General features: G+C 41.4%; 2 protein-coding genes across 12 annotated transcripts in view; both read left to right on the top strand.

Moving 5' to 3' along the window:
- Positions 1-1,415, top strand: part of MICU2 (mitochondrial calcium uptake 2) — a 151,512-nt gene extending 150,097 nt beyond the window's left edge. Inside the window, exon 13 of the transcript XR_007888407.1 lies at positions 112-1,415. The gene's annotated coding sequence lies outside the window, so the exon portion shown is untranslated. The remainder of the gene's footprint in view (positions 1-111) is intronic.
- Positions 1,416-4,149: 2,734 nt separating this feature from the next.
- Positions 4,150-27,982, top strand: part of ZDHHC20 (zinc finger DHHC-type palmitoyltransferase 20) — a 46,448-nt gene continuing 22,615 nt past the window's right edge. For 8 of the 11 annotated variants that reach the window (XM_051608367.1, XM_051608372.1, XM_051608371.1 and 5 more), the window contains exons 1-3: positions 4,156-4,359; positions 21,472-21,498; positions 25,273-25,367. In XM_051608367.1, coding sequence (XP_051464327.1) covers positions 4,242-4,359; positions 21,472-21,498; positions 25,273-25,367 — 240 coding nt within the window. In that variant the 5' untranslated portion in view covers positions 4,156-4,241. Of the gene's footprint in view, positions 4,360-21,471; positions 21,499-25,272; positions 25,368-27,982 lie in introns of all 11 variants that reach the window. The other 3 variants (XM_051608370.1, XM_051608365.1, XM_051608375.1) reach the window with 2 other exon arrangements.

Raw genomic sequence — 27,982 nt, 5'->3', positions numbered from 1 at the left:
TAGAGGAAGTATTTTATAATTCAGGTGTATTGACCATACTTTGACTTAAGCATATAAATGAATCGATAAATGTCCATTGGAATTTAAAAATACAGTTTTCTTTTCATGCAGGGGTTCTCATGGGAGAGTGTGAGCATGGCTCATGCCTTCAGATTTAATCTTCCTCATGAAACAGTCAAAGCTGGGTCAGGAGACTACTCCAATGCAGAAAAAATCTTCAGTCTTCTGAACAGAAAATACGTGTCCAAATGATGTTGTGGTCCTTATTAGTGAGATTCAAGGTGACCGAGCAACAGCTCCTGTGATGCAGCTGCTCGGGAGGGAAGCATGAAGATGAAACTGGTGGATTTGGACACAGAAGCTCCTCCTAGAGAAACTGAAGATGTCTCCCAAGAAGAAGTAGAAAGCTCTGTTGAGGACAGGAAACCTGAGAGCATGCACAAACTAATTGGCAAAATAGTGCATGTCACTCTCCTGCTATTTGAAGGTTTCCTGCTGGCTTTGTTGATTAATCAATTCCTAGTTGGTTCTATAATACAAAAATTATGCAACATGTGCTAAGACAGATTTCCCATTAGGCTGGTATTGGCTTAGTTAATGACGTTTTCAGTTCATTACCGCAGTGCCCAGCTCAGAGCTCTGCTCCCCGTCCTCCGCGGGGGAGCTGCTCCTCAGCGCTCCCGCCTGCGCCGTTTGGGAAAGAACCGCATGCCCTGAAAAGCAACAAGCCTCGTTTTCCCACACCCACCTACCCGACGTGAAGCTTGTTCTTTCCTCTTCTGCCCTGGGCTGGGGGTGGCCTGCCTTTCCCCGCTGACGGGTGGTGGAGGTGGCAGGGAGGGCAGCAGGCTGCGCCAGCTCGGGCGCCGGGGTTCGCAGGGACAGGAGCAGGGGATACCTGGGCCTCATTCCAGAGGGCAGGTTTGAAAACCTGGGAGGAGTCATGTTCTGCAGCTAATGCAGAAAAATACGTGGGGTTTTTTTCTCGTGTGATTTGAGACACCAGCGAGCTGCTCTCATCAGCTGGAGGACCCAGCCTTTCCTCATCATGTTTGATGGCCCCTAGAAAGAAATACTAGCATTTGGACTTTATTTTTTTTTTTTTAATTGATGTGCTGTTTTATGTGAAGGGGGAGAGAGCGCCTCTTAGAGAGGAGCTGTTTTAAAATTTGTATTAATTTGGACCTAAAGGAAGTAGATTTTGAAATTAGAACCATCTGGTGAGCAGTTTCCTGGAGAAAGGAAGTACTACAGAGCCCTTGTACTGGCAGCACCCTGTGCCACAGGACCACTGCTCTATGTGACATCTGTCGGTTCTACTACTACCCTGTGGAGCAACTAGTAGCTCTAAATCACTTCCAATACAACCAATTGTTCTTAAGACTTGTCAATATAGTGTTTTAAAATTATCTTCTTTTTTTCAGGATACAGATTTTTGTTTGTTTGTTTAATTATGTTGCATCTTACTGTGTTTTAATCAACTTTGAAGTCCATGCTATTAGAAGGACTGAACAGTACTAAAACCAGTGTGCATCTCTTAAATAATAGACAGAAGGTAATTTCTAAAGCAACAGTAACTGAGTGACAGGACAGACAATTACATTCACTGTTGAAAAGGAAGGGTACCTAAATGCAATGTTTTGCCACTAATCTTTAGAAAAGGGGATGTCAAAAGAAAAGGCAACTAATTAAATGTTAGGTCCTAAAGTTAAACAAAGCTTCTCCAAGTGCTCTTATAATAAATGATGCTTTAGGAAACATCAATATCACTGAACAAAAGGACACTAGAAAAGCTAGGAATAAATCAATAAGGCTGAAATCAAGATTTTCAAGATGCTGTTCAAACAAAAGCACATCTTCACAATTGAGAAGTCCAACCTAATGCAAACAACGGCAACTAATCACTCTCAATTTGTGTGTACAAAATTACATGAGCTGTACTGGAATGAGAAGAGCAAGTGCTTACACAGCCTCTCTTGGTTTCATGTGTATATCAGAAACATTAAGCCCCCCCAAAAAATTGATTTGTCTGATATTACCAGGAGCAAATAATAAGATTCCTAATGAGACAAATTATCATCTTACATCAGTCTCCATCGAGGAGGCCATTGGGATACTTCTGCTTGGGATTGCATGTTCCTGGAATTTCAGATGAGCTACTCTGAGAGGAAAAAATACAGAAGCAAAAATGGGGAGGAAATTGTTGTAGATTATAAAGTCTAATTAGTATAGAGAGAAAGTCTAAAAACCCTAGAGTTTTCACAGTGCCTTGCCCTAGGACACCTTTCCAAAAGCACAACAAATTTTTAGGTGTTTTTTTTTAAAAAAAAAAAAACCCAACAAACAAAAAAAACAAAGTTGAAACAGATGATACAGTAATTTACAGAGCAGTACATTTTGCTACCTGTTCCTGCCAACCTACACAAACTGTTCATTGCAAATAGATGAACAAACATCTGGAAGACTCTGCAATAGACCCTAACTGGTGCTGAGGCTGCAAGAGGAAATGTTTTGCTTTTCTCATGCAGTTCTTTCTGTGGCTTAAGCAGGTGGGCAGCCAGAAATTGAGGTGTGAAATGTGAATTGGGCAGGGGACACCTTTTTCATTTTTGCTGTTTGACAGTTAGGGGATCAGATGCGAGTGAGGTGAGCAGCCATTCCCACAAGACAGTATTCACAGTTGCTGTTTGGCTTCCCCCAGTCTGTTTGGATTCTTGTTGAATCCAAACTGCTCTATCTGTATTAGTACTTTTCCAGAATGACTAGTCCCCATAACCAAGATGCCATCCAATGTAACCAGTCACTCTTCTCACACCGTCCAGCTCCCTGTTACGAATTCGCCAGACCAAGATGTTCCACCAGCTCTCTCCCTCTTATAATTTTGGAACCCCCTTCCTTACCATCCTGATCCTGCTTCCATGTTCTAGCATATGAGTTGTTTAGTCTGGAGAAAGACCTTATCTCTACAGCTACCTGAAAGGAGGTTGCAGTGAGGTGGGTGTTGGTCTCTTCTTCCCGGTAACAAGCAATAGAACAAGAGGAAATGGCCTCAAGTTGTGCCTGGGGAGGTTTAGATTGGATATTAGGAAAAATTGCTTCCCTGAAAGGGTTGTCAGGCACTGGAACAGGCTGTCCAGGGAAGTATTTTAAGGATGTGCAGACGTGGTGCTCAGGGTCATGGTTTCGCGGGCTAGGTTCGCAGCTGGACTCAGTGATCTTAAAACTCTTTTCCAACCGAAACCGAAGCGATTCTATGCCTACACACTCAGATCCCAAACTGCTCTCCGTGGTCCCTGGGCACATTCCCCCGCCCCACGGTTCCTCTGCGTGTGTCAGGCCCGGAGGTCGCCGCCTCCTCCCGCGCTGTGACCCCCGGGCACACGCGCACCCCGCGCAGGGCGGGAAGCGGCGGCCTCGGGCCCGCGGGGCCCGCCCGGCACCGCCAGGCGGCGCCAGAGAGCGCGGAAAGCGCGGCCCGGCCCGGCTCCCTCCCGGGGAGGAAACGGGGGATTCTGCCCTTCCCAGCCCCGATCCCGGGCGGGATGGGCGATGCCGCAGCAAGGGTAACGCTTTCAACCCGTACAAACGTCCCCAGCCAAGAGGATCAGCCCCGCAAAGCAGCGCTTGTGGCGATGCCTTTCAAGCAAGGTCGTGGTGCTGCCTGCTGTTGTCAGGTATCGGCTGAAGTTCAGAAAGCGGTAGAGGAAGTTATGTATAAATAAACACTGCTGCGTCAAACGAGCCTTTTGAGCCCTGTAAGGACATGGGCTTGGAAAGCAGGGGGTGACAGCCCGACAGGGCCCCGGGTATGGCAGCCCGGACCAGCCCCCGCGCCTTCATGCCCAGGATGGCCAGCACGGGCCCGTCCTCCCGGCCACGCCCGCAGGAGAGCGACGCTGGGCTTTAAGACCCTTTTTTCTGGCTGGAATACGATACCGCCCAGAAACGGCCCCGCCGGTGCGGGCTGAAACCCCCACGACCCGCCCCTCCGTGGAGAGGAGCCCCGCTCGCCTCGCTGCCGGCGGAGCAGACGAGGGGAGGGCAGCGGGGCGCGCCCGCTCCGGCGCCCGCGGGAGGAGGTGGCGGCGGGCGCCGGGGCCGCCCCGCTCCCGCCCACTGCGGCCCGCCCAGGGCCCGCCCGCCCCCCGCCCGGGGCCGGCTCCGCAGCGGCGGCCGGAGCTGCCAGCGCCGCCGCTGCCCGCTGCGGTGCCCATGCCTCCTGCGGCGGCCCGGCAGGGAAGATGGCGCCGTCCCACGTCCTCAAGTGCTGCCAGAAGGTGCTGGCCTGGGTGCCCGTGGCTTTCATCGCTCTGGTCGTGGCCTGGTCCTACTACGCCTACGTGGTGGAGCTCTGTGTGTGTGAGTGCGCGGGGAGGGTCGCGGGCGCCGGGAGCTGCCCGCCGGGCGGGGAGGACCCCTCGCCCCCCGCCTCCAGCGGGGCTGCCTCCTTCCCTGCGTCCCGACGGGGTTTCCGCTCCCGTGGCCGCCTCAGGCTTTCGTTTGGGCGGGCGAGAGGAGACCCCCGAGGCGCGCCCGCCGGCTCTGGGATTACCTTTTGTCCGCCCGCCTCAGGGGGCCGCGGGCGAGCGAGGCGGGATCCCGCCCGCAGGCGCCTGGTGGCGGCGGGTCCCGGGCCGGGGTCGCCCGTGGAGAAGCGAGAGGGGTTAGAGGAGGCCCGGGCGGGGGTTTCGGGTGCTTCGTTTGGGGCCAGGCCCCTCGGGGAGCCGGGAGGGGCAGGGACCCCGCGAGGGCTCCGGCAGCCTCATCGGGTCTCTGCCCCTCATCGCCCTGGGAGAAGCTGCTCTGTTTTTCTGTTGTTAATCCGTCTTCCTGATGTATCCCGTAACTCTTTCACCTTATGGGTGCATTTATTCTCCCCTCCGCGCCCCTTTCGAATTAAGAAGCCCAGTGTCGTTGAAGCATAACGAGGCTGAAAACATCCCGCTGAAGTGGGCAGGGGAAGGGATTTAGGGCTTACGGGGTTTGGTCAGGCCGCATCAAGGTTTTCTGGGCGAGGGCTCGATGTTACGTAAATCTGTCTTGCGGGGGTTTCGGTCGGGATGGTATTTACCTTTTCCTGACTTGGGAAGGAAACTTCGGATCAGGAGGATGTTTGCCTTCTCCAGGCAGGGTAGATGGAGCTGCACGGGGATGTGCAGTAATTGCCAGACTTGGTAAAACTTGGAAGCAACGTAGGAAAAGGATGGAACGCTTTACTGAGTGTTTGGCATGTTTAGTTTAAGTAAGGAAGCTGAAATGAAAAGAAGAAGAAGAAAAAAAGAAAAGGTCCTTGCACTTCTTGCTATGTGTGTAAAATATGTGCTTTGATATCCACAGCTAGAAATGAAAGGCTTGTGTATACTCGTTGCTGGGCAAACTTGTGAAGACATCCTTCCATTAGAAATAATCAGGTACTTTTTCTGCAGGACTTAGGTTTTTGGATCACTTTTCTGAATGCCTGTGGTATTTCACAGCCTTTTGTGTTAGCTTTACCTATGTGGACTGGAACATAAACCATGGCCAAAAGTTATTTGGATTTAAAAAGTGGAAGTACAGTTGTAATATAATGCCTGTTGAGATACTATGTGAAAGGTTGACCTGAGGGAGTTGCAAAAATGTCACCGTATCCAAACTTGCAGTGCTATGGTTTAGTAGTCTGTTATTCTGAGTAAATGGTACTGGTTTTTAGGAAAATTGTACTTAAATCTATAAACACCTGAAACCAAATTTTAGACAGTCTTCAATATTGGAGGTCTGGGGCATGTGCAGTTGTTACAGCGATCCTGAGAGGGACTGTGTGAGGTTATAGACTCACATTTTACAGGTGTGACATGAAGGTTTTCTGTTCCCATTACAGTCTGACTGGTATTACGAAAGATACATTAAGGCTATGTGTTTCTTCTCTTAAGCAAAGAACAAAAACTTGGAAGATTAAGAGACTTGGCCAGGGTTGCCAATTCAGTCTCTGGCTGAATTGGGAACAGAGCCTGGACCTCCCAAGTCTCATCTCAGTGTCTTGATCACAGAATGGGTCAGGGCTGCATGCTGGTGGGTGATTCCTCCTTCACAGGCATACACAAGCTGCAGGGAGCCCTTCTGAGTTCATTAGGGTGTCTCTGTGGTGGGTGAAAATTATTGAAAGGAGTTGGCTCCTGTTTATGTAAGAACTTATGCATCTGTAAATTTGGCACTTTTTGCTCACAAATTAGCTCTATTCTTAAGGTCTACAGATATACTATTTAAGAAAAAGTGGTCCCTTAATAAGAAAATTAATTACTGATTTTTATTGCTGTTGCTGATTTTTACAATTGTTACCTGTATAAATAATAATTGGTGACCAAGGATTTTATTTTTCTGTGAGATTTTTCTGTTGTGGGTTTTGGTTTTGGGGGGTTTTCTGTTTGTTTTAAGCCACTTGAATTTTGCTTTTACTCTTGATAAAAGGTCACCTTATCAAGGGGGGTTGGTGTTTGGGGTTTTTTGGCATGTTTGTTTTGTTTTGTTTTCCTTTTGTGTGCTTTTCTTTACACTGCAGTTGAGTTCAAAACAGTACAGAGAGGATTTATAGCAAAATAGAAGATTTTCTGTTCTTCCTGTCAGGTACCTTTGCTTTCTCCCAGTGCTCCTTATGTTTTATTTTAGTTTGAGAAGTACTGCTCTATGTACTATGAAGAAGAGCAAGGATATGCCTTTAGTGCACTGCTAAAGGATGAGGTGACACTGGTTTCTCTAGCCCCTCATGTACGGGGGGTGCAGAGGCAGGACTTACAGCTTGTTGCACTTCTGTGGCTTTGGCAAAAGGGCACAATATGCAGCTGATGTGTGCTTGGGTAAAGGAAAGACAGATGAAGGAAGTGAAGTTTCAGAAAAGAGGAGGCGCAATAGAAAATTTTGAGGAAATGCTGACAGTAAAAGGGAAATTGAAACCCTGCAGACACCGATGTTTTTCCTAATATTATTAAAGATCCAATAACTGTTAAGATGTGAGGCTGACAAGGAAACAGGAAGAGAGAAAGCCTTAATTTCCCCAGCTATTTCTTCTTCCTGTTTTGGGTTTCGGTTTTTTCCTCCTTGTAGTTCCTGCTCATATATTAAAGGTTAAGCATATATATTCAGTGAGTAGATTAAGTGGGAAGCCAAGCTTAATGTCGTATCACAAAAAATTCCTAATAATCAAGGTAGAAGATGGTAAAGTTGGAGCTGCTTCTTTCATCATATCCCCCTTTTCCTTTCAGTTTTTCTTCCCTGTGCTGCTTGCCCCACCCTCCGTTGCTGGGGTGCTCACATATTACTCAATGACTTGCTTTTGGTGTCTGATTGACTCAGTCTTACTCTGTAATTCACTGCTGGTATGTATTTACTTGGTTATGACTCTTCTCTAACCCTAAATTATATTATTTAAATACAGGCTGTGAACACTGGGGAGGACTGGTGTGGATAAGGTGAAAAGAGATTCGTGAGCTAGTCTGTTGTTTTCCTCCTGTGGAAACTGCCAGAATCCTTACATCTCTCTGAAGCATTGCCGCTTTATGCTGATGAACACTGGCTTACTGGGATCACTATTGTTGTGTAGTTGTGGTCCCTCAAGTAAATTAGCTATTAAGCTAATTGGAAAGATGAAAACAGCCATTTCTCAGTAAATGCATGGAAGTTTAGGGAATGTCAGCAAAGTGGAAAAATCTTTGAACACATTATTGAAGGAACTGCAAAAGACTCAAGGCGATGTCTCATTCAGATTTTTTTTTTAATGTTTTGAAGTAGAAAAACATGAATGAATACTTTCTCACTAGCTTATATCTTCTTTTCACATATAACTTGCCCAGAGCTCTGTTTGCAAAAAAGCACAGCTAGAAATACATAAAGGATGTTGTAAAGTAGCTTTTCGTTAGTTTGAGACCATTTAATGTGTCCTTTCTTGTTATCAAAACATGTTTTGCTTTTAACATTGCTTCTGTAAACAATGGCTATATTATGCTTCTAGTGAATTGGGCTGATTGTGTCTGTTTTCTGTATCCCTTAGAAGCTCAGGGAGTGTATCTCTTCTCTTGTGGTTCTTTTTCACTTATGGCTGAATAGTATCTTCTTACTGATCGCAAACATTTTTGTAGGTGATGGGCTGTAATACAGGCTGGTTAGAGGATGGTCAGAAAACAGTTTTGACACATGTAGTAGGATCAGTTTCCTACAGGCAACACATTTGCTGAAACACTAACCAAATTTAGTAGTGTGATCTGTGCTGAGAAGTTAACTTCAGCTGAGTTGCTTGCAAACCATAATTAAGGTGTATTGGCTGGTTTTATTTTAAAAAAATAATAATATAATCTGCTTCAAGTTAGGGTTTTACTTCTAATAGTGAAAACTGTATGTTCTGAAAAGTGCAGTCTTGGCTCTTCTCCTAGGCCAAGAGTTGTAAGGAGAATGGTGTAGTTTATGGATGTACTAGTCTTGTAAATATACGAGTGTTTTCATGCCTCAAACTCTGCAAAGTTTGGAAAAGGAGATTTTAAAAGCTACCAGTAACCAGTAAGGAGTAACCAGTCGAGTGCTGTTTTCAGAGCATCTCCTTGCAGAAAGATTTTCTTTCTTTCAGTACAGTGTAATGTCTGATGTGTCTAGAACCCTGGCAAACAAAGCAGTTTATAGTTCAGAATGCATAACTTCATGTTAATCATACTAATTAAACTCCTTATTGTTCCAGGAGCCTGCAGTAACTCTTGTCAGTAGGGAGGTAACTCTCTGATTTCCCCAAAGCACAGTCCACATGAGAAGCACATGGTCATCTCTTGTCATGTTCTCATTTGAAGAGGCTGTTGCATAAACAGAGAGAAGGTAATTCCATCTGCTTCCTCCAGAAGAAATCTCTGCTGGGAATGCTAATTCAGTAGCTATCAAGCAATGGCAAGGTGATATTAACAGCAGTGTGTCAGTAACTTCTGATTTCAAACTACAGAAAAAGCTAAAATACCAGCACTGAAGTACAGCATTTGCATGGTAAGCATGCAGAAAGCATTCCTGTAGGAAAATAAGGTTACCTTTCAAGGACCAGCAAATTCAACAGGTTAGATCATTAGTAGCAGTTAACTATGTTTATGTGCCTCTCATGAATTTCAAAATAAAGAAATTAAACTTCTTTAGATGCACTTGCTTGTGTTGTAGCATCTCAGCTCAAGTGTGTATGTTATCATCTTCAGTGAGAACATTTTCTGTTAGTATAAATAAGTAGAATTCCTGTTGAGGTGCTCAGACTGGATATAAATAATTTGGAAAACTGGATGCTCAGCTTGAGTAGAAAGTTTATGTCTTCTTATATGGTGCTTTGCACTGTTGGTCTTCATAGCTTATTAGGACGGGTGGGCATGTGCCCTTTTTATGAAATCTACTCTCTTGGCAGCCGTCTAATGAAAAAAATTGTTCCAAGAGCAACAGAACTGGTCAGCCTGGTTCCTTGGGGAGTTGCCTTGTGTCTGCTCTTGCAGCTCCTCTGCCAGCAGAAGGATTCCATCCTTCTTCTCTCTCCCAGCCTTCTATCTGCGGTGCCCATCCCAGCTCCAGGCCCTCTCCATCGTCAGTTTCCCTTGTATCTGCCAAACCATTCCTGAGAGCTCTGCAGTAGATCACGTCTTTCCTTGGTCCCTAGGTATCATTTGGTTAAAAAGAAGTGTGATGCAATGGCTAGTTTGGTGTTGCTTAGCTTGCCAGGGGGGCAGGCAGAAAATGAGCACCTGAGCTCAGAGCAGCCATTTCCTAACATGGAGTATGGGCTTGCATTTTCTATCAGTGCAACAGCTTTGGTGAAACTTAATGACATATATTTAGAGACCTCTGCCAAGCTTCAGAACTTGGTTGAAACCGGTCCATGGGCAGGATGGCTTTGGAGTAGGGGAGGGAAGAGATGTAGGGAAAGCAGGGAGCTGAGTAACAGAGCTGCAACAGGAACTTTGCTTGTGGTGTTAGTTTTTTTGTTGTAGATGTAGTCACTCATTGCTGCAATGCTTCTTGATCACCTTTTAGATATTGAGTATAAAGCTTTTGTTCTTGGTTTGAGAAGGCTTGGATGGTATGATTATAAAAAATACCTTCTCTCAGATTTTTTCTGCTCTCAAATTTTTTCTCGGGTAACAACAATAAGAGCTTTCCATATGCCTTTAGAGCTAGAACAGTGAACTAAAAGTCACTTTCATTTTTAATCAGGAGTTTCATGTTACTTCAATACTTGCTAGTCTCCCAGTTTTCCTACAAGATGGTATGGATAAAAGGCCCAGAATTTCAAGCATATGTTTTCAGTAGACAGTACTTTGAGGTTGTTGAACCTCACAGGCTTTGCTGTCTACTGAAATTTAAATAATTAAAAATTCCTTCTCTAGCAACTAATATTTTTTATGAGTTAATGTAGATATGCTGTCCATAATCAAAGAATTTATTTTGTTACAAAGATCAGTATCTGAGTTGAGTTCTTATACAACTGTGGCAGGTAAAACACCTGGATGGATGGCACTGTACCTGCTTTTACATTTGGAACTTGAGAATGCCTGTGAGGGAAAATGGAAGTAGCAGACATTCTAGTTGTCTAAAAATGTGCCTGTAAATACTGAGGGTTCATGGCGTTTGCGTTTCACCCATTGTACATCAGTGTTTATCCAACTCTTTTTGTTCAACAGTTTCCTGCAACTGATAAGAGTTCATGCTGGTTTAACATGTACTTTCCTTACAAGTGTTATAAGCTATAAGTTTCCTGAGTTTCCTGAAAGAGCTTTTATGGAGTTTTCAAGTCAGTCGTTAACTCCTCCCCAACCAGTGGATATTCTTCCTGTAGCAGGACAAGAACATCCATTTTTCCCTCCTTAATGTATATAAAATTGAATAGAAACATTTGAAAATACTCACAGGTCCCTTTTCTGTGTGAGCTGAATCTCCACCAAGGCAAATCAGGTATGAAAGGGATAATGAAACCACAACAAATACATTTGTTCCTTTAGCCACTTCCCCAATGTTACCTCTTTCTGTTGTCACTAAATTGTTTTCTGTGGGATGTGCTTAACTCTTCCTGTCCGGGGTCGAGAAAAAAAACAAACAACCAGATTTTCCCCCTCTCCTGCTCCCCCATCAATCCTCAGTGGAATGCCTCCTAGGTAACCTTTGACTGTCTTCTCTTATCAGTGCTAAAAATCAAGTTCCTCCTCTGCAACATTTCAAGCCTCTGCTTTTCCTTTTTTTTCAAAAGACCAAATGGCTCATCCGTTCCTTATTCTATTTTCCTTTTCACCATTGAAATTGTCTTATGAGATTGTTGAAGAGAGTGGATCACAAGAACAGCATGCTTTGCCTTTGCAGTTTCTGCAGTGCTTTCTGATACTATATATGGCACAGCATTGTCTTAAATATGAAGCATGGAACCATTTTAATAATATGATTTACAGACAGCTCGAGTGAGGGTTTTGTGCAAGGTTTTCTTGTTTGTGGTATTTTAGTTGTGCATCCTGATTTTCTGTTTCTCTCCAGAGTGGGGAATACTTAACACATCTCTTGTGAAGCACTAAACAGGGAGATATCTGCTTCTTTTTTTCTTTTCCTTTTTTTTTTTTTTTTCCTTTCTTTTTTTATTTTTTTCCTATTTGGGACAAAAAAATGTTGAGAGGGAAGTAATGATTCATCTGGAATTAGGAAAGTGCCATTGCAGAGAGAATGAAACAAAAAAGACATGTTACAAGTCTTTTTTTTACAGTATCTGGAAAAGGGTACAAGTTGTGCATAGGATTTTTGTGGGTGTATATTCTTATCAGTTTAATCTACTGCTCCTTAAGTGTAATGTTTGTTTGTTTGTTTGTTTTAATAAATATGTATTTTAAATATCTTGAGTTCTACCTAATAATTGCATACAATATATATTACTTGCTGTCTTGCAGGGTAGATACCTGCTGAGATGAAGCTAAAGCAGTAGCTGGTGCAGTGGGCAAGCTTGAAATTTTTTAGTAATTTTTAATTTAGACAAATTATTAATTTAAACAAAGGCAAGCTTGAGGACCGTTGAGCACTAGATTCAGTAATTTTTTCATTTTCGTGTGGCTTTTTTTCTATTTGACATTCTCAAACTTGTTAAGATCCTATGTTTCTCCCTACTTCCCACACTTGCGGAGCCACTTGGCAAAGCCTAGTGCCAAGGAGCCGTTAGTAGTGGAAAAAGGGATCTGTTTGTGAGCAGAAATGATATTTTAGGAGATCTGTTAGGCCCATACAGGGCATCAGAAGCTGTGCTGCCATGCCTCAGCTGCCTGGTTTTGTGATAGTCTCCTTTCCTGCTGTGTGACAGTGCTCTCCTCTTGCTGCATGGCTTCTCTGGAGTCTTTAAGCATGTACCTCACCTCTTGATCCCATTCCAGTTTGTCTCTGTGTAGCTCCTCAGGAGGCAGCAAGTTTAAGGGCCTCGCTCATTATCAAAGATGTTTAAAAGTAATCACTTTCCTGATCTAACTTGCCATAGGTCACTGTGACTCCTGACTTCCATGTTAAACCAGTGGCAATAATTTCTTGTTCTTCACATTCTTTCCCACCAGTATACCACACTCCAGTACTTCACCTGCAAATACAGATATGCTTGCAACTGTATTACAATATGCGAAAACCTAGGAAGATGACAGCAGAAGTTAATTCTCTTAGTAGGTGTGACACATGCATCAAACTCTACTAATGTCTTGCTAGGCAGTTTGCAAGTCCTGCTGTGTTACATCCCATGCTTAGCCATGGGAAACCTAATGCATCTCAAAGGTGTAGTAGGCAGCTTGTTTCTTCCCTTGACACATGGTGCATTAGGTTTTATAGTATTTTAGCAGACCTTTTTACAGAGTCCTGAGTTAATGCTTTCCAAAAACATGTGGTGAATTGTCAGCAGGCACATAAGCTCTCAGGATTTTATTTATTTCTGTGGTTGTTTATTTATTTATTGGAAGCCATATTTATTGAATGAGAGCTGTATGGATGATAGGCTATGCTCTTTTGTATGCTTGCCTCCCTGTTTACTCTGGAGTACCTTCTAAATTTTAGTATAGATTTTCTGGAGTATCAAAAAGTCCCTTTGCAGTGGCTTGTGCAGTCTTTGTGCTGTCACTTTTTCATGTTCCAGAGCGGTCTGGTAGCTAAATGAGACCTGGTACAACAAAAACATGTAGTTCTGATCTTGTCCTATAGCCAACATTTTCTGTCCTGTTATCTGTTGTGGTTTTTCCCCTCTGCAGCACCTGAATCTTTCATTGCATTCCTGGGGAGTCTCTAGTTATTTCTTCTTTTTTGCAAAGAAGCTACAGGTCTGTCCTGAGTTATTTCAGTCCAAGTAAGAGTTAATGAGTAACATTTTGTGAAAGAAGAGCAAAAATCAAAAGATAGCAGCATTTGTTATCAATCAGCTTGATAAGCCATGTATGGACAGATTCTCTAAATTGCCATGAGCAGTCTTTGTACCTTCATTTATTCTGTAAAGATTTTAATAATACAAATAATAAAATATTAAATATGTATTGATATTTGCAACTCCAGTATGTTGAAGGCATTAATTCCCTACCATTAAACTTCCCCACAACAAACAGACGTATTTTTAAATGACATGTTTTTCAAAACAAAACATCCTTAATAGGCTGTATTCAAAAGCTTGACGTACTAATATTCTGATTAGAGTTCATGTAAATTACATTACTGGCTGGTATGTTGTTAACGTGTTGCTGGCAAAAAATTAGCTTTTATCATCATAGATATTTCCATATTTAATCTCCAGTGGCAAATACCAATCAAACCAGACAACATTACAAAAATCTTGGACTTAAAACTTCATTTGAGGAATCCAGTGGTGTAATGCCTGAGAGGAGGTCAGCTTGCTGGACAGTTTGATTTCTCCCATTACCTGATGAACTTGGCAGCAGGAAAATCCTTCTCTCAGAAAAGAGAGTGCCTAATACTTTGTAATGAGATTGACATGGAGATTTTTATCAATGGAGTATTGCAAGATTTTGTCCTAATATTTGAGGACACACTTGTTGAAAGCAGAGCCAGTAAGTAAGCAGACAACTGATTTTGGAAGAGTGAAGCCAAGTACAAAGAAGGGTGCCTGATTAACAAAGCAGATCTCTGCTATCAGCTGATGGTTCTCACCACTGAGCTCATGTTTGCCGGTCACAGCAGCTGTGTCTGGAATTTTTTGTTCCCCACAAATTGACACCTCTGCTCTCCTGCCATCATTCCTCAGAGCTGTGTGGAATAGATAAGCAAAGGTTATTGCTCTATTTTCATCTGCCTAGAGTAGAAGTAAATGGATTTACTCGTAGCCTCCTGAGCCGTAAGACACTCAGCTTTGAGTGACCTTAATATTCAAGGCAGATACTGACTGGCAGTCACAACCATGGATTAGTGGAAAGTATTCTTTTTGCAAAAAGAAAGAGTAACTCCTTAATTACCTGAAAAAAATTGTTATGAAAATTAATTATATGTTGTTGGGTTTTGGTTGGGTGTGGGTTTTTTGTTTTGGTTTTATACTTCAAATACATTGAGTGTTTCTAGTATTACGTGTAGAACACCTAATCTTGTGCAGGGTGTAGAAGACAACTCCATACAGCATATGGTACTATGTCAACACCAGCTGATTATCCTGTTGGTCTCCTGTCTCTTCCAAGTGTCCTAGTAGTGTCTTAACTACAGAACCACTGGAGTTACTTCTCACACAAAAAGCCCTTTCATATATCTGGATGCTTGAGTGTAGCGTTACTGTGAGTTTGATCTGGCCAGCCTGAGTGTAAATATTGCTCCTTCAAATGTAAATGTGATTAATTAGTGGTGTGGACATAAGCTAGCTCCACTCACATGCTTCTGAGTTTCCAGGCCTTTCTGCCAATTCTGTTTTTTCCTATTCCGCAATGTGCCAGAGGGAGCTCAGCTCACCAAATCACTTCAATAAGAGCTCTCTTTGTCTTTCAAGAAGAGACCAGGCTTTATTTTGGCTGTGTCTGATAGCTTAATGGCAATATTGGAAACAATTTATGTGCAGCATTTCCAAACTAATGAACTATTAAGCTGTTATTATTATGATAGAGAATTTGGGGGGGAGAACTGAATGAAGAAAGTCCAATAACTGAGGAAAGTATGTGGGAGTAATGCTAAGGTTTAAAATCCATCCAAATGAAAATAGAATGAGCAGTGGCAATAGTGATTAAAAGCTGAAGAAAATCAAGTTGCATTAGTGAATAGTGCTTCTCAGGGAATAAGGCTTTTAGGGACAATAGACCTGGTACACTGCTGCAGCTGGATGCCAACTTCATATGCAGAAAAAGCCTTTAGTTATTTGGGCTGATACATGTCTGAATACATACAGTTCTTAGTGCTGACACAGGTGGGGGACTGAGAGGCTAGGACGTGGCAAAACTTCCTTCGCACACTAACTCATTGTAACTCTTGGTTTTTAAATAATTTAAAACATGCAGGCTCCCTCAGTGAGAAGACCAATCGGAGACCTTTGGTATAACTTTCAAGAATATGTTGAGGAGGAGGTAAGGAAGCATCTGTAGGATTTTGTGGGTTTCAGAAGTCAGCTGCCATGTAGCTGTGCTTTTAAACTGTGGAAGTGTGTCCTGGTTTGAGCCAGGATGAAGACACTTTTACTGATATTTTTTCCTTCAGTAAGCTTTCTTTTAACTAGTATCAAAGTGTTCCAACTAAGACTGATAACAGCTGGAATGTTTTTGTAACTGCTGGGACTCCAAGGTCACATCTTTGCTCTGCCAGTTCAGACACTACGGGGAGATCTGTGACCACCCCGTACGAGGCCGAGTTAGACAGACAGCAAAATTGGCCAGAGATATTCCATTCCATATCTCTGCATAAGCTCAGAGGAAGGTCAGAGATCACAGAAGACAACTTCCTTCCTGCTTCTTCTTCCCTTCTCTTCCATCCATGGCAGGTGTCCAGGGAGGACTCTGTCCATCCATCACCATCGACCCCCAGGCTGGAGCTCTCCTGACCCTCATCACTCTGCGCTCTCTCCAGCAGCTGCGGCACTTGACAGGGCTGTTGGCAGCTCAGGAGATGCTGGGGGTGGGGGAAGGCAGTAGGGGTTTTGTACGTTTCCTGAACATATTTGTATATAATTGTATGTATTTTCTTTCATCGTTAGTGTTTAATTAAAACTGTGTAGTTTAGTTTTCAATCCAGAGCATCTTTCTCCTAATTTTCTCTCTCCTTCCCTACCTGGGTGGGAGGGGGAGGGAGTCAAGAGCGTTGTTGTCAACCTGAGTCAAACAATGACAAAATGGTAGCACAGAATTTACTGTTCCCAGAATATACAGCAGAAATCTTTTCAGTTGTCATAGCTTAATTCATCACTAAATGTAACTCAGTACGCAAGGACTATCTTGCATCGATTATGCTAATTTCTACTGTAACTCTGTTTGTATTTTTGCACATAATCTCTGCACTGAGGCTGAAAAGACCTTGGCTAAATAAAAAACTTGTTTATTATTGTAATAAGGGAAGCAAGCCTGTGTTTTCTGGGCAGCAAGCCTTTGGCTGCTTTAAAATACTTTTTATAGTGAAAGAATTGTGTTAATATTGTTTTAGCTATAGAACAAATCATAACAATGGCTGGTAACAAATAACAAAAAAGGTCTGCAGTACAGCTTGAACTGCTTTGTTTGAAATATTAATTCATTTTACCTAATTCTGTGATAATGCTTCTTTGAATCCTGTAGCAATGAGCATGGTGATCATGAGCATAGAAAATCTTGTGGCTGCAAACATCAGAGCATCCCCTTTGCAGCAGGGTGTCTCTTCCTGGCTGCATTTTTTCCTCCATTCTCTTCCCATTCCAGATTTACCTCCCTGCAACTTTCCCTTCAGCACCTTCGAAGACATCAGCTTGTGATCACTTGAAGTCACAAAGTAGCTCACTCAAGTGATGTTGCTGTGCAATGTGTGAGGAGTTTGTGCTCTAGCTCATGGCCGCACTGTCTTAAGGCATCGGTGGCCCTTGCAGGTTTTTTTTCCCTCTCGTGACTGATTGTGTGCAACCCAGGACAGGGAGAGGCCATTCACTGCTGTTCGCTCTTAATCACTGCAATTCCCTGCTGTGATGTCACCCAAACTTGTCTTCATTGGTAGATAAAACCTGACCTGAAGGGTCTGGGAAGGGAAGTGCTCGCTTTTGTTATGTTTGTCTGCCATAGGAGAATGAGTAGATGGGGTAACTTTGTACAGCCCTGCAGCAAGAGTTGTCCACCACAGATCATGCCTCTGAGACAAGCGTTGTGTTAGACCTGGGCAATGGTGCACCCATGCTGCAGGCCAGCCCCAGGCAGTGCTCCACTGGGCACGCTGTGTGGCAACATCTTCTTCCAGCCAGTGCAGTGTTAAGGCCTGTGGAGCCACCTTTCCTGCCTCACCATTCTATAAAATATTACTTTCTAAATTACCCATTACTGCATTTGGGGGAACCTTGTGTCCTATTCTTGGAGATCTGGATGAAAAAAAACCTCATCATTCTAGCACCATGTGATGATAAAACTATTCTAGGCTCCTATTGCTCAAATTTCTGCAGAGGACATTCATTCCAGCTGGTGGCAAGTCATGTGTGCAATTCCTGGGCCCCCATAGCCATTTGGCAGGGACCTGGCAGCATCTTCCTGCGTTGGCATTTGGCTATGTGATGCTGTCAGCTCAGTCATCTTGAGTCATTTGTCTAAAAACAACTCCCTGCTGCTCAGGGAGTAAAGCACTTAGTGGGTGCCTGCCAGTCAGGAAACAAGAAATAGCTCAGTGTGGAAAGGTCACAGAATTACATCTTTTAGAGAACAGTAAGAGGTGCTAAGGTCTTCATGCTCTGGTGCTGACCTGTAAGAGAAGTCAAATGAGTATTTGCTCAAGGAAATTCACTCATTGTCTGTTCCACTTGTGTCGGTATTATTTCTACCATCTTCTTGGAAGTTACTAAGGTCTACATTTGCAAATGGGAATTATGTTATCATAAATCTAAGTTGTTCTTTCAATTCAGTGCCATTCTCTGAACAAATTAAAAACTTGGGATAATGTCAATGGTACTTGCCTTTGCAGGCAGGGCAGTGCCTGTGGAGAGTTTCTGTTGAGTTTCAGTACTGGTAGCTTCTGGAAATACATGTGTGTGTATACATGTACATCTATATATTTTTAACCCTTTTCCTTAAAAGCTGAGAAAAGCTAAGGCTGTACATCTGGTGAAGGGATGCAATTGCACATTTTTCACTCTTTCTTCCCACCCATGAGGAATGTCAGCCAAAACGTGAATGTTACTCTTGAGATTCATGGAGAGGCGGCTGCTGGGAGCCATCATGGGACAGGACAGGGGGAAATAAACATGACATATCAGTTCTTTTCAATGCTTCTATAGTTGTTGCAGTTGAATTTCTTGTTCTTCAAGGAGCATATCTAGTTTGATTGGAATATGCCTTTTAGGCAAGTAGGAAGATGTCTTGTGTAGGTTTTTTAGAGTGATGGGGTTCTTTTCTTCCAAGATTGAAGGCAACTGTGTCTTTTAGCATGCCTCTTGCAGGGTCTTGGCAGATAATTGCACCTCTTTGCCTCAGAGTAGAGAGATTTGGATTCTTTTCCTATTACACAGTGATTTGGAAGGTGCTTGAACACTTCAGAGCAATCCTGAAAATAAGCCTGAAACTGAAAGCAAACCAGTTCCCTAAGTATACTTGTTCTTCCAAGATGTTTTGGGAGGTTTCCTTGAAGTAGCTTTAGACGTTCTCCAAAGTCTTCCAAAATGTGCACCTCTGTCAGTTCATACTCTAAGAAGAATGCTTCCAACAAATGACATTTTCCCCCCAGTCTCATTTGTTACACAACTAATTATATCCCTGTGTCTGCAGGCTTGTATCTTGTGATAACCTGTAATCTATAGGCTTCCGCCTCTTTCATTCTTGTGACATAGGTGAAATGACAGATAACAGACAACAATGTAAGGAAGGCTCTCTACAAAGAGGTGTAATAAACAATGAAGGAAAGTATCTTTGCTGCCAGGGATGGTGCTAGGTGCCTAAATCAAAACTATGACAACTTTTTCCTCTGTTAAAGTCAAACCTGGGATTTCTGCTTGTCCTCTAAGATGGCCAAGTTAAAAAGCACTAGTAGGAGTGTTGTTCAGTTAATCTGTCTGACAATGAGACTAACAACAATGAAAGGGAGAGAAACAGAAACAACTTCCACAAACTTCTGATGCAGAAGAAAGCTGGCCATCTTTTATCTTGATTTTGAGGATAATGAGTCAGGGTGGAAATCACAAGTGTTTCACTGTTGGCTTTTACCTCAAACTGCAGGAGTTTGCCAAACTAAAACTGTTCTGCACAGTAATAACTGCACTCTGACCTAAGGGACATTGGTACGAAAATTAACTTCCTGGTGCTGTGAAGCTTTAATTAATTTTCATGAAGTTTATTTAGGGATCTTTTTGATGAAGTCTTACCAGGGATATGATCTTAAGCCTTTTTCCTGCATGTAAAGCTGTACATTATTTTGCATCTTCAAACATCAGATTTGGTTCCCCTTTTTCATTTTTGTACCGAGAGCAGAAATGAGGCTGAAGACCATGCAGTGCTTTAACTAGAATTATAAAAAAAAAATTCCTATGTTTGTATAGATAGCAATGTTCTCCCATCCCATTAGAGAATTATTAAGAACTTTTTTACATTTCTTGTTTTGGGAAATACACGTTTGTCCAGCTGTGTGCAGAGGTATTTACTTAAGATATATGAGGAGCCAAAGACAAAGCTGAATCTAAAGTACTTCTAGTATTTTTTAATAAGTTGAGGAAAGAACTCGACTCAGCAAGCTTCTTTTAATTTTCACCCTTTTAATGGTTTTTATCTTCTCGTGCTGTTGAAAAAGTTTTAACTAGAAAATAGCACACTAGTAAAATTTCAAGCAAACACACTCAGGATTTGCTTTAAAAATAACGTGATTTCTGTAGCATGCAGTGGAGTAGCACTGACACTGTATCATGACACAAATGGACCTTCTTATATTTACATGCATACTTTGCAGGTAACTGTGTGCTTCCGGTCTGGTTTTCTGTGTGGATTGTTTTCCGGTTTCAAACAGAAACGTGGGATGAGGTTGTGCAAGTGTGCATAACTAATGTGAAATTAAGCTGTTCTTTAGGATTGACCTCTAGTTTGAAGGCAACCCTGTTCTATTCTAAATTATAATTTCTTATTTGGGTGAAAGGAAGAATTTCATAGGGGTTTCTGTTAACAGATAGAGGGTGCCAGGTAGGTATTTTAAGGAAGGAGGAGGGGAAGAAAAGTGAAAACAAACCCCCAAACTAAAACCCCACATATCTGACTAAAAAGGGGTCATCTATACATTGAGGTATCACCTCATTATGGCTTCTGTTGGCTATGGAAAGAAAAATGGTTGCATAACATAGTTGCAGACCCTTTTGCTACAGTTATCTTAAGTGAGACACATGCCACCTCTGTGACAAAAGTAAACCTTCAGAATAAAGTCTGCAGTGTGTACTGAAGCCCTGTGGATTCTAGTGTGCATCGGGAAAAAGATCTTTTGAACTGGCACACAGGCTAATAATTGCAGACGTTTCAGAGCTGAGAGACAGGAGGCAATGTGAAGTGAGGTGAACTGCTGTAGACTCTGTTAACCATCTGCTCACAGCTGATGACAAGAAGTTTAAATTCGCTATGCTAAGATGAAAAGTCAGGAAAAGATCCTTTCCTCATTGAATTTTAGGAAGTAAGTGTCTTAAGGAAGAGATCCAGTGAGGGGAGTGATACGAACAAAGCGATCCAGTAAAACAGTGGCTGTGTAGTCAAGAGTCTTACCTGAACTGATGAATGAAGAGTGAAGGTTTTGGAGAAGCCTGAGGTCAGGAGGATGTCAGGCAGTACACAAGGGGGATTGGAACAATAGAATTTGCTGCTGGAATAAAAGGAGATGAGGATGTAGGAGAGAAGTGGAGAGGTTTTAGCTATGCCTGAACAATTCAGGTCAGGCCAAAAAAAGGAAAAAGTAGCACGTGATGAGAAGAGAGAATTGGTGGGAAAAAGCTAAGAGAGGGAAGCAAGTTACGTGTGGACTTCTGTAAGAGCTACTTCTGTTTCATTTTCTGCTTGATGGCCTAGTTGTTGGCATGCCTCAGAAAACTTTGCTAGGTGCATATCTGAAGGAGAACATGCATAATTATGATCTAATTAATGTCTGTGAAAAGGAGTGTGCTGTCTTGGTTAGTGCAGATAACTGGATCTCTTCAGCTTTTCTACTGACTCACCAAGCCTCAAGGGCTAGTAGTAGGAATACTAACTCCTGTTTTACCTCAGAGGGCACTAAGGAGGCTCTACTAACACCTGAAGTACATTTTGCAACAAATCAGCTAATGTATCATGTATCTTGCCTCTCGCCAAACTTTTGATTCAGTATAGATTTACTTACCTTTTTTTTTTTCTCTTCCAGTTACTATTTCTTCAACTGCAGAAAAAGGTAATTTTTTTAAGGTTTTTTTTTTTAAGATGTGAGTAGTTTTGTTGCATGCAAGTCTTAAGGGTGATAGAACTTAAATGTACTCCATTATGTGTAAGCTCTGCGTAGTGAGTAGACTAGTGCTAAGAAACAAGGAAAATATTGTGAGGTTGTGTCTGTTTAACTTCTAATACCACAAGCTTGGGATGATGACAAGACCTGTGCATAATGCAGCTGTGATTTAGGTTTGCAAATATTTTTAAATAGGCCCCTTCTAAGAACAGAAAAAGGAGAAGAGAGAAGGAACTGCATCAGATCCACAAGTCCATTTTCTATTTATTCCTGAACACACCTTGTGACCTGATGAAAGACTTCTAGAAGAGGAGGAATTGTTGTTCTACTGCTTGTTATTTTCCAAACAGTTTAACAAATTCCTCAGTCACAGTCTCTTAGGACTGGTTAGAACTGTGCAAAACACAACTGTTTCAAAGTTGGCTGCACATTTTAATTTTAAATTTCTAGGTGAAGTGGTTAAGGCCTTGTTTTAACAAGCTTTATTTACTTAAGTCTTCATAGGGGCTTTGGCAAGTACATGCCACAATGGGTAGTACTTCCAGAGATACAAACTGACCAAAAAAATTCCAGCATTCTTGCTCTACCACTTCTTTTAATTGTGAACAAAAGCTAGTTAAAAGGATGACTCATTTCCAGAAGTTCAAAATACAGAAATTTAGAAAGTTGGGTTTTTTTGTGTTTTGTTGGGGTTTTTTTTTAGAAATACAAATAATCAATGGGAAATTTGTTTGGAAGTTCACTTTGGCTTATGGAGGGACAGGAGTGGTAGATTAAGCATGGATTTGCATTTTAACTACCCACAGAGGACTGTCTTCAGAGTATGAGACCACTAGTAAGAGAGTCTCATCTCTCAAATATTTTTGCAAAAGGGCATGTAATTTGGATCTAATTAGCAGTTTTCTTCTTCGTGGGGATCATCCAAAACACTGTAAAAGGATGGAATCTGTCCTCTTTCATCCTCTAGTGAGGAGGTAAAGAGTGGGAAAACTTCCAAAATAAACTGAAAGCTGTTCAAGATGGGACCAGTGTCTTACCTTGGGTTTTCACACCATGTTGCCCAGCTGGGCTTCACCTAGACTTCACAGAATTCTGTATATTGCTGCTCTGCTTTAACTGTTGACCTGTATATGAATAAGTGGTGATTTCTTCACCCCATTAAGGCTAATTGTTTCTTTGTAATTTCATATTATTGTCTAGATTTATATCCATTGGGGAATAAAGTCAACTCTGAATCTCTCAAAAATATAGTATACTTCTGTTGTATATTATTACCTCTCTATAATCTGACTGTGTTGTTGAAGTACTGTTAACGATTATTCAAGAAAGGATGTTAAGGGCAAATCTTAGGAGGGCTTAGCATATTTTAGCAGGGTGCTAAGAGCATCTCTTAAGACATTGTCCTCCTGAGGACATAAATTATGGTCTAGTAAGCATCAGCACCTTCAAAGAGAGGTGACTTCATTCAGTCACAGTATGGCACCAAGAATCTTGGATTCCCTTAGCTTAGCCAGGACTTCCTCATGTCTAAGTGTGGCTAAACTGGCACATATTGCTGTCTGGGGTTTTTGACGTCTTTTCCATCTAGCTTGTAATTACAAGAAAATGAGCTGAATAGGAATGAAGCTGGTTTGTATTTATACTGGAAATGGATGCAAGATGCTTCAGGGAGTATTCTGCAGAGGAAATACTGCTACCCAAGACAGAGGGTAGATGGACTGCCAAAGTAAAGCAACCAAAAAGTGTATCTTTCCTCACTCTCATTTGTTGGGGAACACTGGCAGGACAGACACCTGTAATTAGAGTCAGAATAGCAGCACAGAAGTGGGAAAAGAAACAGTTTATTCAGTGTGGGGCAATTATGGCCTCCCAGTTGCAGGCTCTTTTTCCTCCCAACTGGATGGTGCCCATCACTGGAACAGCTGTGAAAGGTTTGCTCTTCCTTGAGATGCTCCAGTTTGGCTGCTGAGGACAGGCTCTTGGCTTTTAATGATGGTGGCAGATCACGAGATCTCAGTTATTGCAAGACTGCACGACCATTTTAGCTGCTGCCTCATTCTAGTCAATACTGGTAGCACTGGCTGGCACAGATCTGTACCCTTGTTGCAGCCAGCCTTGGTGCCTCTTGTTCTATGTGGTGTTGGGGCATTTGCAGCATGTGCAAATAAATAATAATCCTTCAGAAAATTTTGAATTGTGGTGATTTTTATGGACAGAACTGTTTACTGTGTAATTTAGTTTTGCTGTGCCCTGTCCTCCCCTGTATCTCATTTCCTATTTCCTTCTATTTGACTGCTCTCACCCTCTTCTGCAAAGCTCTGATCTGTGCAGCTGATTCCACTCTTATTTTGTGTCAGTTCCTTCTTTTCTCAAAACAATTTTCTCATGCTTTAATTGCTTAACTGCATTATGTTTGAATGTGTATAGTCTGTTTTAAATAAAATACCATTTCTAATTTTGCAGTGCCTAGTACAGTAAGTAATAAATCCTTTCCTATCAGGATGTCAGTTTTAGAGTGACTTGAGAAAAAAGATTTTGCTTCTTGTATTTTCACTTAGTTTCACAGCTGAAAATTTGCCAAATCTGTCTATAAATTTTGAGGACTCAGAGGCAAAGGTAAAAAGCAAAATTCTCTGAAGAAAAGCTCAAATTCAGTTTGTTTGGGTTTTTACTGCAACAAGCAATGAAAGTCCTGAAAGATGATAAATTCAGACCTCATCTTCAGTAACTGTGCACAAGCATTTTCTGAGCTGTTTGAAGTTCCCAAAGTTTTGAGCCTGTTCTGTCATCCATGAAGTATGTCACACGGCTTCTTAAAGGACTCTATGTGCACAGGAAAGTAGGTCAAGTTTCCTTCTTCCTTCAACTGAAGATAATATAAGTGAAGATAATATAAATATTTAGTATGACATTGTTCTAAAGCTTGCTACTCTGGCACAGCTGATCTGTTTCCTCTTGATATGTGGTAAAAGAAACTTGGAGGAAACAGTATTGGAAGAATCTTCCTTGGTCATAAAGTCTGAGTCCCTGGTCTTTAATGCAACCGTATCACACAGACCTACTGATAAATTGATTGAGCTCCTCAGTAGAGCCACCTACATTTTATTGCCACTGTGACTATAATAGCAGGACTCTTCCAGATGATATTCTTGGATTTGAAAGAAGATACTAAATTTTTTATTTACAGCTGTCTCTCATCTTGCAGTCTTCTCCAAACCTCTTTGAGTTCTTACTGTCAGTTGCTTCTACAGTGGCACAATACTGTGCTGTTTCTAATAGAAGTACAAATTAAATTCAATTCTGCAGGTCAGTTACCAAAAAACTTTACTGTAATCTAGAATTGTTGCATCTTCTTTATCAAAAAAGGTTTGTAACTTACATGCCACAGGTGAAGATGTGTTCGATTCTGTGTTTTGGGGGTTTGTTTGGGGTTTTTTTCCCTTCAAAATCTGTTTTGGCATTGTACCAAAAAAAGCATATTATTTCCTTAAGTAATAGCAACCGTCACGTTTTGTGATTGATCAACTGATTGATTGAAAGTGAGTACTCTTAGAGTGCTAAGTCTACTCAGGGAAGAGAGTTTCATATAGAATCATCATATCCTATAACTTAATTTAATCAAGTGATTCATAGTTAGTAGTTTAGGTCTCATCCAGGATCAGTGGTTTTATTTTTTGTTCTTTTCAGGTGCATTCACCAAACTCTTATTGTATTTTATTGCAGTTGTCTACCTTGTGGTTTTTCATCTGTCATTTTTCATGTTTATATGGTCCTATTGGAAGACAATTTTCACATCTCCTGCATCCCCTTCTAAAGAGGTAAATACAACGTTAGAAAACTGTCAATACCTTTTTCTAAATAGCTGAACTGTTTTCAGTGATTAAACCTGTTTACAGTACTGCATGGTTCACCTTTCCCTTCTCATTATCTCAAATAGAACAGCATGACAGTGCATTATGAATGAAACTTATCAAATTACTCTTAAAATACTGTATAGTTTCTGTAATGACAACTCCTCATACGAAATGTGCATTTAATGGACCAGTTTGACAGTCATGTACAATGATTTCCTATGAATTAGCTTGCTTGAAATCTGGAATTTTTAAAACTAATAAATCAAATATAGCTACAACATTTTAATTTTTCCATTTTAGGTAAGAAAAAGTAGTAACACAATATATACTTAGAACCTGGAGGACTGAACCACTTAGTAAGTCAAGAGTTAAGGTTTAGTGACAATTGAGAAGTAAATACATAAAGGAGCTTTACATAATGGCAAAAGAATGCATGATGACTGTTAGAAGTCTTGTTTTGAAAAATAACAGTATTAATTGCAGTAAGCCTTGGAGATGGATTACCTTGTTTTCTATCTTCTCTAAGGTGTGTGTATGTAAAGATTAAATACTGGCACCAAATTTAAATAATTCCCTTCCCTTCTGTGGTTTTATAAAGCTTTTAAATTCGCTAAACTGTTTTGAGATTTTTGGTTGCTCTGTGGGGGCTGAATTTCTATTCTATTTTTGGCAAGGCTGACTTTTAGTGCTAATGTCAACCTTAAACATTTTTTAAAAGAGTTAAAACCATGCTTCCAAGGAAAAGCACTGCTCTGCAGTGCTTAATTATGGCTTAGAGATCTGTATCTTGGACAACTACAGAATATAAAGTGAAAAAAGCTAAAGGCAATTCTGCTGTTCAACTAAGCAAAAAGAATAGTACTGAATTGTTAAACCTAAACATTCAAAGGGACTTGTCTTCAGAGTGGTTTGTTTTGGCTTTATCTGGGATAGTTCTGCAGAGAAAAATAAAGTTAAGCAGGTTAACTAATTGAAATGTGGTTGGAACCTTGTTATTCCAGGTTTTGTAAAGCTATATGAACTGGAGCCTTTCATAAAGCTGATGCTTAGTAACTTCTATTGTCTGCTTGGATTAATCAGTAATAGAAAACTTCTGGCAAGACGCATCCTGTAGTCACAGTAATGTTATAGCTGGCTTTTCATACACAGTGAGTGAAAGAGGTAGTTAGGACATGGCATGTAATGAATACTTCCTATATAAAGTGTGGGAGTAGATCAGATTTAATACTGTTTTCTCCTGCAGCTAGCTTTAAAAAGAAAGAAAAAAAAAAGAAAAAAACAAGCAAACAAAAAAAAAACCCAAACACCGTAACAGCAACAAACAACAAAAAGCCTACAAAAACCAACCGACCAAAAAAAGCCACCACCACTTTTCCTCTCTCGGGGCAAGTTCCTTCTTTTCATGTACCAGTGAACAATTTATGCTGGTTTTACTTTATTTCAGAATCTCCCCATTGTATGAGAGTGTAAACGTATATGTTTTTAGTCATTCAAATTAACCATTCTTGCAAAACAAATAGCATCCTGTGATCTTACTATTGAACTAAAAAAAGATTCTGCAGCTGCTGTTGTCTTGGTGTAATCCCTGTGCATTTTTCATAAGAAAGAACAATCAGCATTATACAAGATCCAGAAAGAGGAAGGAAACAAAGGGACTCTTTCTGTTTTCAGTAAGAACTGCTGGAACCTCACTGGAAATTCTGTTAGCTATGTGGTAACAGACAACTTTTGATGTGTCTGAACATGCCCTGCCATTGTCCAAAGAGACTGTGGTCTCATGGCCCTTTTTAATTTCTGAAATTAGAACTGAAATATAGCTCTTACGAAAACAAAATTCCTATCCAGGATTTTTGTAGTAATATTACATTGATACTTGGACAAATTAAAAAAAAAAAAAAATTAATCTTGTGATTTAGTTCCTTTTCTGTGCATTAATGATGCATTTTTGGTGCAAATTTCTCCAGTTTTTATATTTGAGTAAATACCTAGCTTAGAGATGGATATTTCAAAAATGAGGTCAAACTCTTGGTGATGACTGCAGTGTAAACTTCAATTTCACTCTCTGCATGGATGGATCCCAGTTGCTGATTATTGAAAATAGGATTATGTTTCGTGTTTCACCCTTGAGTAGTGGGTGGACTCAATAACTGGGATGATTCTGCATGTGACAAGGAGACTTCACTAGATTCCATGAGATACAAGGCAACTTATTTGCATTCTGGGTTAGGAAATAACAGAGAAATTGCAGCAATGTCTTACTGCTTCCTCCTTCCTGTAAGTGGCATCTTCATTTTTGCTTGCCAACTGACTGTAATCCTGAAGAGGAAAAAGTACAGGATGAGGGAAATGTATGTGAACTAATCATACACATGTTCTTGGTAGGAAAATATGGTCATATTAAACCACACTATGCCAATTTTTGTTCCAGTTACACACAGAATTTTCCACTCGCTACCACGAATACTTTGGCTATGTGTGCTCATAAAAAGGGCTATTGTAGTCCATGTGGGAAGCCCAGAGTTTAAAAGTGCTTCAGAACAGAAAAGCACCAAAGGAAATAGTGAGTTCAGCCCCAATTC

This window comes from Apus apus, chromosome 1 (assembly GCF_020740795.1).
Source record: "Apus apus isolate bApuApu2 chromosome 1, bApuApu2.pri.cur, whole genome shotgun sequence".
NCBI lineage: Eukaryota > Metazoa > Chordata > Aves > Apodiformes > Apodidae > Apus > Apus apus.
This window is presented reverse-complemented; position numbering and strand designations above follow the sequence as displayed.